This window comes from Embiotoca jacksoni, unplaced genomic scaffold (assembly GCF_022577435.1).
Source record: "Embiotoca jacksoni isolate LCO1_2020_lvr unplaced genomic scaffold, fEmbJac1.0.p SCAF_1, whole genome shotgun sequence".
Lineage (NCBI taxonomy): Eukaryota > Metazoa > Chordata > Actinopteri > Embiotocidae > Embiotoca > Embiotoca jacksoni.
Genome location: NW_027185229.1, coordinates 17,409,801 through 17,423,519, shown reverse-complemented (window position 1 = coordinate 17,423,519; position 13,719 = coordinate 17,409,801). Strand labels below are relative to the sequence as shown.

General features: G+C 38.6%; 1 protein-coding gene across 1 annotated transcript in view; it reads left to right on the top strand.

Moving 5' to 3' along the window:
* The window catches only part of ca16b (carbonic anhydrase XVI b), a 94,907-nt gene that overhangs the window by 53,729 nt on the left and 27,459 nt on the right, over nucleotides 1–13,719 (top strand). The window contains exons 4-6 of the mRNA XM_069144378.1: nucleotides 3,359–3,507; nucleotides 9,189–9,284; nucleotides 12,410–12,476. Coding sequence (XP_069000479.1) covers nucleotides 3,359–3,507; nucleotides 9,189–9,284; nucleotides 12,410–12,476 — 312 coding nt within the window. The remainder of the gene's footprint in view (nucleotides 1–3,358; nucleotides 3,508–9,188; nucleotides 9,285–12,409; nucleotides 12,477–13,719) is intronic.

Genomic DNA, 13,719 nt, shown 5'->3' with positions numbered 1-13,719 from the left:
TTTGGTATTTTGTGATTACCCAGTCCAGACTCTTATTCATGCTTCTTTCTTGACAATGTTTTGTTTTTAAATTGTTTAGCCAAGCCCATTGTTGTGTGGTTGTCACGATGCTTTTGTTCTCGTTGCCTGGTAGTGGCACTTCATCAGACTATGATTGCTTTTATGGGCTGTTACAAAAGAGTGGTGTTGAGGATGCTTCTATTGCCAAATGATTAGATGTAACCTTCAGTTAGAACTGAGGATCACAAGAATGCCTTGAGGGGATTTCTTCGAACATGGCAAAAGATTCACTTGGTACCAAGCTTGAACTGGTTAGTTCTTCGGAGTCTGAGGTCAAGGTCACTGTGACCCCAATTCGATCCATTTTCATGAACATGATATCTCAGGAACGGCAGGAGGAAATTTCTTCAAATGTGGCCTCAAGGATGAACTGACATCACAAGTGCAAGATGGTAGTGCTTGTATTCTGGGTATTTGGCTTCACATCTGTATAGGGGGAAAAGCGAAACGCATCGTTCATAGGAAATATCTGACTCTTGCTCTTATATGAGCTAAATGCTCCACCATGTTCGCCAGCTAGCCATTAGCTGTACCTGTTTGCCATCCTGTTCTGATCTGATAGTAAAACGGTACATTTGCAGGCCACACGGCTAAACAATAAGCTGACACTGTATACAGCTGAGTAAAGCCAATGGCAGTTGCAGATTAAGGTGATTGTTTAGCTCAATCAGAATTACTCCTTTAACATTGTCACATTTAGTTTTCATGTTGTCAGTTGATATATTATTGTAATATATTTATTTTAGTGACACAAGTACATTGTATTTGACATCACTATTCAAGACTCAAGATTTTTACAAATTGTATGTCAAATTTTCCTTAAACTCTTTATTCACTGGCATGTGACGCTGTCTCCAACCCTGTAATGCCACTAGGGGGAGCTAAATATTGAATTCTTCTGCAGAAGGGCATTAACATCCTTCACACTATTTAAAAGTCAGTGTTGTAATTAAGAACTGAGTGAATAGATCTTAAAAGTTCATTGCGATTGATTTCCTGACATCCCCTTGTGCCCTGACCTGCTTTGAGATCAGGCTGATTGGCTGCCATTCAAGCGCTATTCCTCAACAAAACATTTCTCAGTAAAATTTCAAACAACTCCCAACCAAATTCATGGGGAATCGGAAGACCCCAGAGACATTTGCATTGATCAAGGATTTACTTTCACACACATTCCCCTTCTTTCACAGGCTGTGATTCAAGGTCTTTTTGGCTTAGCTTCTAATTCCTCTTCTGCTGTTGGAGGGTTCAAACACACCCAGGGCCGCATTTCTAATGAAACTCCCAAGGCCAGCCAGCATCCCCTCTCCTTGGCTTTCCTTGTGTTCCTCATAGGATTACACTATATCAACAAAAGCAGTAACTGGGATTTATCACCATTTCTCTAAACGTTTTGCGCTTTTGCAAAGAAGTTGCGCAATTACAGTAATTTGATGGGTGGTTATTTCCTGTGCCAACTGATTTTCACTTTGACTTGAAGCTTGCAGTGGTGGAAATCTCCTGCATCATTTCTTCTCCATCATGCTGTGGGCCTTCAGCTTAAGCAGCACTGGCACGTTAATACTGCTGGCAGATTCTTTCTTGCTTCACGACAGGGGCTCAGCTCATCCCTCATCACACAAGGTTCTCCTCTCTTCAGATCTTCTTGTCTCTTCCTTCTTTTTCTCCAGATGTCATGGTCACGTTCTCTCTGCTGTCCGTCAACTAATGATCTATTTCAGTCACTTTGATTTCATTCGTTCGCTCTGTTGCTCATGTTATCTGTTTACTGACAGTCTGTGTTTGTGTGTTCACACACTTATCCGCCTAGTTTGCTTTGTGATATGATTAAAAGTGGGCAGTCCTTATTCAGAGGCTGACTAAATCCTCCTGTAACGGGAGGGATCAGCCTGCAGAGCACCAGGTCTAATCTGGTTAATTATGTCAAATGTAGACGTGGTGAAGGGTTATAGATACATTAGCCTTTAACCTCAGCCAGGACAGCAGAGGGATGATAATCTGCCTTGTCATGGTGTTTCCAGATACCATGGGAAACTTAACACAGCTTAAACTCACCCTTGCATGACACTGCCGAGTATTAACAAGCAGACAGGCTGAACTTTTAAGGTGAATCCAAATTGCTGCTGCCAAATGAAAACCCCTAAAAAACTGCAGTGATGTCTCTGCCTTCAGGAGAAGGATTACATGGTTCACTATTGGGTGAAGAGTGTGGCTCATCCACTAACGCGGGCTCCAGTACCACCTAGCCACATGTAGAAGTATCCTACAACAAGATAATAAATCTGAAGTTTCTCCTAATGAGCAGGCCTGTTATTGTGTCCACCACTATAACTTAGATATATAATATAATATATTCATAATATTTTTTTTAGACAATATAGAAATACTGGACCTTATTTGGCAGCTGGCAACAAGTTGTGGTGCCATCATTGCATGATCGTGTCTTTTACAGCCAGCCAAAACCAAAATCTTGCATACAAAGTCATTTTTGAGTGTGAAGTTGTGGTTAATTGCAGAACTTTCTACCATACTGGAAAGGTTTTTTATACTGCTTCACTTCATCAATCCCAGTCTTCTCATCGGCAGTTAATAAAATTCTGGAGAAAAATACATCTGCATTGACTACCCCTGGGAATCTAACTTCATTCTCCAAAATGGCAGCCGTCATTATTCAGAGAAGGTGCTCAGGGAAATAAAATGAATTAAATTGAATTTCCACTGCAAATTTAACATTTAAAGACATATTATATTTTCGTATTTATTTTCTTATATTTACATCACAGCCTATTTTAATGTCTTGGAGGCCTGAAACATTTTCTTGCATTTCTACCATCCTTGCCAAGTTTGAATTCCCACATTGAGATCTCTTTAGAGTCTGTCCAAGGTTTTAGTTCAGACTGACAATGGCACAAACAGAAGCAATGACTGATAAGTAGATTAATTTGTTTCTGAAGCAGGTAAAAATTGCAGTGTTATTTTGTTAGAGAAATAATTGGAATCTTTTTTTATTTTGATATCTTGCGATAACATGCTGTTATTCTTATCTTTTAAAGGACACATTATACATTTGAAATTCCGAATTTAATTGTGTTACTTTTATGAGTTGTAAAATTTAGATAATAAGAATCAAGTTCTGATCTTAATAGGCATGAGAAAATGGTGAGCAACATGGACACTGCTGACCTGAGCTTCTGTAGATTCTGTTCTTTGATTAGTAATCTCCTTTCTGATGCCTTTGCATTACTGCTTAGTTTTCCTTCGGTGTTTGATTCCATTTTTTATCCCTCTTTGTCTCCAGTGGCTGTACTCCTGAAGAATGACTACTTCGTAAGAGGTGCTGGACTGCCAGGGCGCTTTAAGGCTGAGAAGATGGAGTTTCACTGGGGCCAGAGTAATGGATCAGCAGGCTCAGAGCACAGCATAAATGGCAGACGGTTCCCTGTTGAGGTAAAACATCACGTTGCATCACAATTTGACAAATGTGCAATATCGAGCGTTGAAGATAGACGCTGAATGTTGGAGAAATGTTTGGACTGATTACAAAATGATACGCTTCCAAAATGGTTTGATTATCAGAAAAGATAACGCATTGAATTAAAGCCATGAACACCATAATGAAAGTTGAGACACAGTTTTGCTTGTAGATTTCGCTGAATTCTTTGTGGCATGGATTCAGTAGAGCGTGAAAAACTCTAAACTCTAAAAGTAACCTTGCTGATGTAATGTTCAGCTGTCTTGGTTTATGATTTCAGACAACAGATTCATATTACAGAAAGGTTGTGAAGATCTGGGAATTTGTCAGACTGGGTTAGGTTTTCAAGTTGTATCTTGAACTGGCTGAAAAAGGAGAACAGATTTTAAGTCATAACAGAAAAGAAACAACTCTTGTAACAAATATGTTAATCAAGTCTGAAACGGCTCAGTATTATTTATTCAGTCATGGATTAAAGCAGACATCTTATTCTTTTTATGTCGGGCAGAGAATTGGTTGTTAGTGCCTTTCAATTTTTTTCATTTACAATACCATTTCTGTTTATTATCTAAATTGAATTTGCAAATGTATCATGCTTTTTTACATTTCGCAGTGTTATAGAAAATGTTTTTTACATCCTCTAATGTCAAATTGTTAGTAATTAGTTTATATTTAACAGTGTATGGAAACAGGAAACGGCTGCTAGCCTCTCTGCCCTATCTTCAAACACACAGCTCGAGTCCTCTGTTTGTTTCTTGGCCCTCTTCTTTGGAACCCTCTCTGCAGACACAGCTTTTGATGCTGAATGGCTGAGTAATTAGATTTATTTTTGCCACATCATTTTGTGTTCAGCGTAGTGTTAAAGGGCACCGGATTATATACAGCTATTATAAAGCTGTTGTGCATATGGCTCTTTTGATGGTGTGCTTCTAAATAAGACGATGGAATTTACTTTAACGGCCAATTTGGGCAGTTGTAAGAAAAAGGCTGAGCAAACAAGAAAATTATGCCCTCTAGTCATATAATTTATAGATGTGATATATAGATTGTAGCTAAGCTTGTCTTTGTCTGTAGACCAAGGTTTGTGCATTGACTTTTCTGTCAAAGAACATAGATTCCAAAGCTAATGCACTTAGTGTGGTATCTTTATATAGAAAAAGGAAAATACTATATACCTGCCGGGGGATACTGTATGTGGAATAACTGAAGTAGCTCAGTCCATTACATTACAAAATAATAATAGTAGTGATATGGCAAAAATAAATTTAAAAAAATGCATCGCCATACATTTGTATAAAGTGGGAAATAAACACAAACTAATGTGACGCTGAGCTCAAGCAAGAAATGGATCTAACTAACCAGAATAAACTGTAACATCTCAACACCACATGCTGCAACAGAGAGTGCCTAAAAACTGTAGCAAGCAAGCAGAATAGTTTAAATAAATAGCTACAAGTAATGGATAAATGATTCAAACATTCAGCTCGTGGCAGTCCAAGTAAAAGCAGTATGAATCCAAACCCTGACCAAACATGCTGAAAAAAATAGGAAACGGGAACACGTGTGAACATCGACAATTACAGGATAACTGTGTGCTGGAATGCAAGTTTGAGGGTACTACTGGTACTCTAAACCGGCTGCTACTGAATTTTTTTGCAGCAATCATGAATGCCGTTTGGATGTAAAAAGACATCTGCTACATTGTCCATACCTTAAATTTTGAGCGACCCTCTTTTTGTGGCATTTATTCTGTTGTCTTCAGAACACACAGCTCAGATTAACAAATAGGGCCAACAAAAGGCCCTCATGGCAAATGCACAGTTGCCATCGATATTTCCAACCTTAGGTACAGAAAGAAATATTCCACCCACATATCGGCGAAGATATTTCCTGTTCACCACAGTATGTAGAGTATGCATGTGTACATGGTGCACCACAGAAATGGCACCGAGTTTGAAATCTGCTTTTCAAAAATTATTTAGCTTTAACAACAAGTCAGCCTACATTCTGTATATCAAACATGATGTATTATTTCACACTCTGAAGCAGCAGTGAAATCAAATGATGAATGGATGAAGGGTAATATGGCGGCGTAGGATCTAGCCTTTACCCGTTTGACTGCTCCATCCTGTAAGATGGGCAATTCTCATTTTTCAAATGTATAACTTGGCAGAATTTGATGTATTTGAGATTGCATTAAATTGGACACGTGTGCAGCAAAACTCTACATGTTATATGAATAAATGTTTGTGCTTGAAGTAGCCAGTTTGTAGCAGAGGTTGGCTTTTGTTTTGTTGTGTATATGTTTTGTTCTTCAAAAGTTGAGCAGCATGACCTTGGAGGTTGAGCTCCGGGGCTTATTTGTCTCTGCTAAACAGAGCCTGTTTTCCTGTCTGCTGTCTAATTATCTCTCCACTCCAAATCAGTCACATTCAGCCCTGAGTCGCACATAACACCCCGCATAAAGCATTTACTCTTACACCGGGGATGAGAAATGTTTTATCGCACCTGCCTAGAAGCTTCAAAACAGACACAGATATAGTTCACACGTGTACAGGAGGTGGAAAGACAAATTTAAATTCAATAAACTGTATTATAAAGCAGATCTGGCTTTGTAGCATGGTTAAAAAAAAAATACCAACGGGCTGCTCGGCTTGTGGCTCCTGAGCTTGACATTAATCTAACCACGGTCTTTTTCATGGGAGTGAAGTGGGGAAATCGATAGATGGACCACCTGTTCGCTCAAATAGCACAATGAAAAATGAAACAGTGGATTTTTTTTCTCCCTCAGGGTACCATAGGGAGATCTTTTCTAATAATATATTAGGGTGTCGCCAAGGTTAGATTAATTATACATGGATTACAAATCACACCTTGGAAGGGTATGTGTTTTCACACAGTACCAGGGATGTATGAGTAAGTGTTAGGGTGAGCGTACAGTAAGAAACAGAAAAGCTCCAACCGTGCTGAAAGCATTTGTGTAACAAAAAGAAAACACAGTTAGAGTCTCAGATGAGCCAAGGCCAATCCCCATTAGTTTTGACTTGTGCCGATCCCAAGATGCACTGTTCTTTAGGATAACTCGTGTAAAAAGACAACACACACACACACACACACACACACACACACACACACACACACACACACACACACACACTGAAAAACATAAACTACACAGCACATTCAGAAATGCAATTGCCAGTGTGGAAACACATGAACCATAACACAATGTGCTGAGAAAATACAGAAAATACAAACAAAGACAGATCAAGCTGCAAACAGACAATAAAACACAGCAAAATACATAAACTCTGGATTATTAATGTCAACAACCTGTCAATTGTGGTGGAAAATGATGGAGTGTCTGCCTAGTAACAATAATGCTTGACATAGACAAAATATCTGGAAAAAGCGCTGAATTCAGCCATCACAATAGGTGAAGATGCTCTGCTCGTTTGATTTGTGTGTTTAAATTGAGGCGCATTGAGCTCTCGGGGCCAGTGAAGTGTAAACAATTAAACAATTTGTGCTTTTGTGCCTTGTTCACAGCAGAAATACTTAATAAACAAGCAGTGAATATGTTTTTAAAAGGAGCCATAAGACAAGAGGCCACACATGGCTTTTTACCCTGATGTTAAAAAGCACTTGTAACATAGGCTCTTTCACTGAAAGCAATAGAAAAGGTGTTTTTACCTGGTATTTTAGTTCCACTCAGCTGTATTATTCGTTGGTCAACATGAAAATGCTCCAAGTATATTACAGTGAATTTTTGTGTTTTCTTCCTCTAGCAAACAGTGGGCTCTGTCATTTTAAATGTACATGCTTGGTATCCATGCTTACTGCATGTGGTTCACCATCCATTTGATTGTCTTGTGCTGTCACTTGCAATTTTCTATGAAGTTCTGTCAGTAATTTTCATATATTTGTTGAGCAACACCTACGCTATACAAATTGTCACTTTTTTCTTCTGGAAAATGAGTGCTCTAGCACTTTGTGGGGGCTCAAGTGAAATGATTTGGTCGATGATTATGTGCAATTGGAGTGTGAGGTTTGACAGAGATTTACCTGTTAACAACAACATGCTGTGATGCCATGGTTGTAAAGGAAAAGAGAAATACATTCATGTTGCTGTGATAACATTTGAGATCTCTCCTCACAAAAACTTATTTCTTGTAGTTTTCTTGTCTTGCCTTCAATATTTTGCTGTCTGGGGAAATCACACCAAACATGACTTTGTTATTCACCTGTTTGTGCTTAAATGGAACTTGGGAATGCAGAGCAGCTGTCTGCACATGTTCATGCTCGCTTTGTGCCAGAAGACAAAAACAAAAAACAAAAAACTTTAGAAAGGCTCAGGAGATGTGGACAGCACATCTCTCTGCTTTATAGACAGCTTAAAGATTGGTCAGACCGCATGTCTGCTCTTCTTTAAATCAACAGCTTTCTGCAGTGTCTGTGGGTGTGGATAAAGTAAAAAAAAAAAAAAACAAGGAGGTTTTATGTCAGATCTCCTAAAAAAAAACATAAAGTAAACAAAAATGTGATTGAATTATTCAAATTGCTATAATTCTTTTTGTTTAAAATTGTGAGATAATTGAAAATTACATTTTCCAAAGTGTGCTGTTAACCAGAGCAGATCACATGAGCCAATCTCAGTGAGTAAATGAAGCCTAAGGGGGCCATCTTAATTGGGTAATGTAGTTAATAACATCTGAAGGGTGATGAATGGCTGGTGCTCTTTCTTGCTGCGTTCTCAAGGTTCCATTAAAGGCTGCAGTTAAAGTAGCTCTGAGGAAACAGATTAACTTAAATTATCTGAATTGAGTCAGTTTGTACCTGGTTTAGCCCTCTACTTTGCATTAATGGATTTACCTTTATTTATGCGCTAATTTACTTAGATTTTATCCATCGGTTGTCAACACAGCCAATTGTGGCTGGTGGTTTCTTGTAATTTGGCTTTGAAGAAGAAAAAAGGCACCCATACCCTTTAATTAAATCAACATCGAGAACTTTTTTCTCATTGCCAATTAACTCAGTTCAGTGACATGAAAGGATTTTTCAATTTAAAGAGGCTTGACAGTGAAATGATGGACAGCTCCAATTGCTACTTTTAGAATAATTTGCTGATTTTGATCAGTGCTACCATTATGTCTTCTTTGAAATGAGAAAAATGAGAATCTTTTCTTCTTGAAAACCATGGCCTTGACAGGTATATGATCTATTCTGGGAATACTGGTTTTCACATGATACCCACACATCCTTAGCTTTGTTGTGAAATCAGAGGCAGTGTTGTGGGTGATTTAAGGTAATTGGGAGCAATGATTAGAAGCCTAACATTCTGTTAGATCTCAGCACAGGGGAAAAAAGAGCATGTTCCTCCAGTTCTTTCTCTCTGCTCATGATTATGTCTGTGAGGACAGACGCCCTGAGGAATGGGATGCTGTATTTCTCCAGCAACCCCCAAGGAGTGGCAGCACACAAAAAGAAACGACACAGATTATGGGAGATTTATGAGAGTGATAAATACACCCTCTTTTATGCCCCTCAAAACAGCTTTTCATCAGCTCCTCAGCAGTGTGTCCAAGTGATTGATGGCAGGACTGTTCGTTCTCCTTGTCCACTCCTCAAGCTGTTTATGCTCTGTTTCCCATCCCAGATGCAGATCTACCTTTACAATTCAGATGACTTTGACAGCCTCAGTGCTGCCATCAAGGAAAGACGCATCATTGCTGCCATGGCTGTCTTCTTTGAGGTAAGGTATTTCCAGGACTAAAGGTCAAGACAAATATAAAGAAATCCAGAAATACAATGCAACATTGTTCTGTTGATCGGCCCACTTTACTCCAGATCAAACAATTCTTGGATGCCATACCATTAGGTTTGGTACACACATCCATGGTTCTCTCAGGATGAACATTCATAAATTCAATGACCCTCTGACTTTTCACTAAATGCCATCATCAGGTCACATTTTTCAGTTTGTTCAATACTGTTTTACGTGGAATGAAATACAATAGGAAAATAGCTTTTTTAAATATTAGCGGAAATCTGACTCGAGAGGAAGATTGGAATTGTGCTCGTCAAAGATAGTCAATAAAAGATAAACATTTATTTGAAATAATGTGTTGTCATAGGACATTTTCTCCTCATCTGGTTGTTGATTGGTTTTTTTTGTGTCACAGGGCAGCTTACTGAGATAAATTGTCCCCTGAAGATCTCAACCCATAAGCTCTTAATGGGCAGGAATGGTCCTAATTAGTGCTAACTGTAAAAACAGCTCTGACAAATTCAGGGTCTTTCTCCGTGTTACACTAATGTCTATTAGCAGTATCTTTGCTGTTGATGTCAGGTGATCAATGCATGCTAACATTCAGCTTAATAGTACATAGGCAAGGGTCAGTTCTAAGGCAGAAGTAGGCTGGAATGGGGACACAGGTGTTTATAATATAGGTCTACTCTCAGACAGTGATGAACCGTGTGTGTACAAGGACCTAAATGCCTCCGCTGGGTCCTGACAGCCCTATTGCTTACTGCAATTAGCACCACCATACACAATCCGCTGAATAGGAGTTTACAGTGTGAGGGTTTTTAAGCGGGCACACACACATTGGCTCAGATTTACCATTTCTAATCAATGAGGAGAGTTCTTCCTGTGCTCCCCAAAGGCCTATTAATGGCCTCTAAGGTGTGCATATTATCCACATTCAGCATTCAGTTCCACACAATTATTCTCTTTGAACTGACCTGAATTAATGTTGAGCAGGGGAAGCATTGGTCCCTGCATCGCAACAATTTTTTTGTCCAGCCTTGTCTCTTAAGTAGGATGTTGGCAATTTTGTAAAATGTGGGGCTGAACATTGTTGTCAATCTATAGTGATTGCAAACAATTACCTGTAGGCCTATCAGATAAGCAAGTAACCATCACTGGTGATAGTCCTCTGGAATGAGGGGGCTTGTATGGTAATTAAAAACTTCAAAAAGTCATCGATTATAAAAGTTGGAAAGACATGAAATCTCAAAGTAGTTGGAGAATCATGGTATCAGTTCAAAATGTTTTTGTTTTTTTCTTCAAATGGCTCAATTGATCTACTTTTACTTTAACGTACTCTCATAGCAGGCAAGCACTACCTTGTCTGGATTGAGCTACATTTCAGGTCATGGACCACACACTAACAATATATGCTATGTTTTGTAAAGACTGAGGAAAATGTGGATTCTGTGGAAAGATGTTTGGCATTTGGAAGAAAGGAGAAACCGCTCTGTGAGACAATTTACTGTGAATGTATCATTTGTACATCGCAGATCCAATGTTAACTGAAAGAGTTTTAAAAGCATTGAGTCCTCACCTAACCTGTGCTTTAGCAGATATCGAGCTATTTTAGTCATTATTTCTTTCTTTTGAGCCTTGTTACATTTGAAAAGGCATTCTCTTTATCTTGTTGTCTCGCAGCTGTGCACTAACATTTTTTTCTCTTGCTTTGTCCATAAATTTTACATTATTGAAAGAGATCCTCATACCCAAGTGAAAATTATATCAGACAAACAAATATGTTTTTGTTTGATCTAAAGCCGTTACCGGTATCTGTAGTGTTTTTAACTGCCTTTAATAAGAAAATGTGCGTCAAGAGAAACTCTCTAAAGGGGTATGAAGTCTGAAACTAGATAATTATCACATAAAATATGATATACATACTTTACAAATATTACTTTTGAAACCCCGTAATTTGGACTCTGTGTTAAAAGGGCCACAGACTTACTTTGCTCTTTAATGTAGTATCTGAATGTGTTGAAGCGAATAGCCTGAAGTGCAAAAAAGGGTGAATCTGTCCAAATACTGTTGGGCTCCAGATGAAGACACATCCTACCATGAGGTACAGTAGCTGCAGTATTGCTGCTGGGCTTATGCCTTACTGCTGCTGTTTGCAAAACTGGTGTATCACTCCTCACAGTGAGGAGACCCGCTGCAGTCTGTTACCAATCAAACTTCAATTTTAGATGCTATATCCACAACCTAAGTCCTAACAGCAGGTGATACTGTACAGGGTTTTCCAGCAGCATTTTTAAAGCACAACCTTGAATGCATATTTTGTAGTTGAAATATAATTTATAGTTTGCTTTAAATCTTTAAATTTGGAAACAGGAGAAAATAACTAGATCCGACTGTTTAACAAAATATCAAATCATTGCACTATGTACATGGCAATTTTTGTGGCAAATTTATTATAGATTCTCTTCACATGCATAGAAATCATAGGCTTGTTTATGACAGCTGGTGAAAATCCATCGGCCAAATGTACTTGCACCCAGACAGCTAGCGGCCACATAGCTTTGGAGGTCACACTGCACATACGGTATAACAGCGACAGAAAGATACACACCCTTCAGATCTATCACATGTATTTAGTGTCAAAAAGCACAATAAAAGTAAACATATTGAAAGCAGAGTTGTGATCGGACAACCAGTTTTGAATTATATTGTTTATTTGGGGAGTGCACCTATACAGTCTAAATATAATATAATTTATGTTTCACCATTAATGAGAAACATAATGCCATGGTAACTGGTTGAAGTGTAATGTTGTTATTATTATTATGAATTATATTGTATACTGCTGTTCAAGATAAGAAATTGTACATGGACTGGAAAAAGACCACACAGCTGCATCAACCGATATAACCTCACCCAAAACTATCCTTCTAAACGTCACGATAAGAATAGATGGTATTAGGTATTATATTGTATTGTAAAGATGTTGCTCTTTTATATCCACATCCTTTTTTCTGTTCATATTGATGGTCTTTTGGTATTATATTTAGATTATTGTATTGGTCTCATAATCCCTTTTGTAATCCGCTGTCTCTTGACATTTCCTGCAGCTGGGGCAAAAAGACAATCCAGCTGTGGACCCCATCATCCAGGGATTGAAAGGAGTAGTTCATCATGGTAAGTAATATCAAAGTAACCCTTTATAAACTGCTTCATGTAGACCAGGGATCTCCAACCCGCTCACAAGCTACCAGTAGCTCGTAATTCATGGGAGGTTTGAACAATATGCAGAGGTTCCCATACATAGACTCACTTGGGTGGGCCGTCCAGGTATATTGATGGCCGTCCAAGTATATTTGGTTGGCAAACCATTTCAGCATTTTTTTATTCATTTATGTTTTAACCTATCCGAGAGAAAGATGCTGTCAACGCGATTGATTAATGGGTGGACAGTCTCCCCTCGCTCCCTTCACGTGTCTGCTTCACACCGTGTCAGTGCAGCAGAAGTTGAGCAGCAGAGACTCTTGCACTGACCCTCCCCTACCCTTTTTTTATATTTTTATTTCAGATTTTGTGATTCAAAATGTGTATGATGAGTATACATTTTTTTATTGTTCACATAAAAGAAGCTTATTCAGCTGATGGAGTGCAGCTATGTGAATAAATGTTACTAAACATGAGTAGCGCTCGGACACTTTCATTTTGAAGTAGATCTCGGGGGATAAAAGGGTTGAGACCTCTGATGTAGAACAATAATATTTATTTGGGGAGTGCATGTCCATGATCTATAAACATATAGATATTCTTTTGTTTTTCTGCAAATATATTTTTATGTCATTCCAAAATCTTCTCATCACAAAACATCACAGTGGGAATTAAGTTGATCTCTAAAAAGCAATTGACCCTCACAAAATCCCTGCTGCATCTGCTGTTTTAGTTGAACCTATAGGTAAAGCCCTTTTTACAGTGCAGACATAGTGCTCCTCCCCGCATCCACAAAACAAATATTGGTGGTCTTGTATTCATCTGCTTAAATATTGGGTGTCATTTTCTTTCAATTACCAAATTAATATAAACACAAGATATGAGCACAGTTTAACTTCAAAAGGAGGAAAAAAAATGGCCAGGTACTGCTTCTCCTTTACTTGTGTAGCTCCACAGTAGTAGACCTCCAAGGAGCTTCACAGAGACGGAACTATTAATTACATCTGAGCCTCAATTAAGACAACCCTCTGTTTTAGCTTCACTCAGACGTACATGTATATGCTTTCATGGACTGAGGCTCCTACAAAGGCTCATATTCACTTTTGAACTATTAATGCCTTGTGTAGTGTGCCATGTCACAATTCCTCATTGCATATTGTCTCAGATTACTGCTGCTGGGCTGGCCTCTCTGGATGCATGGATTGTGTAGCCCGTA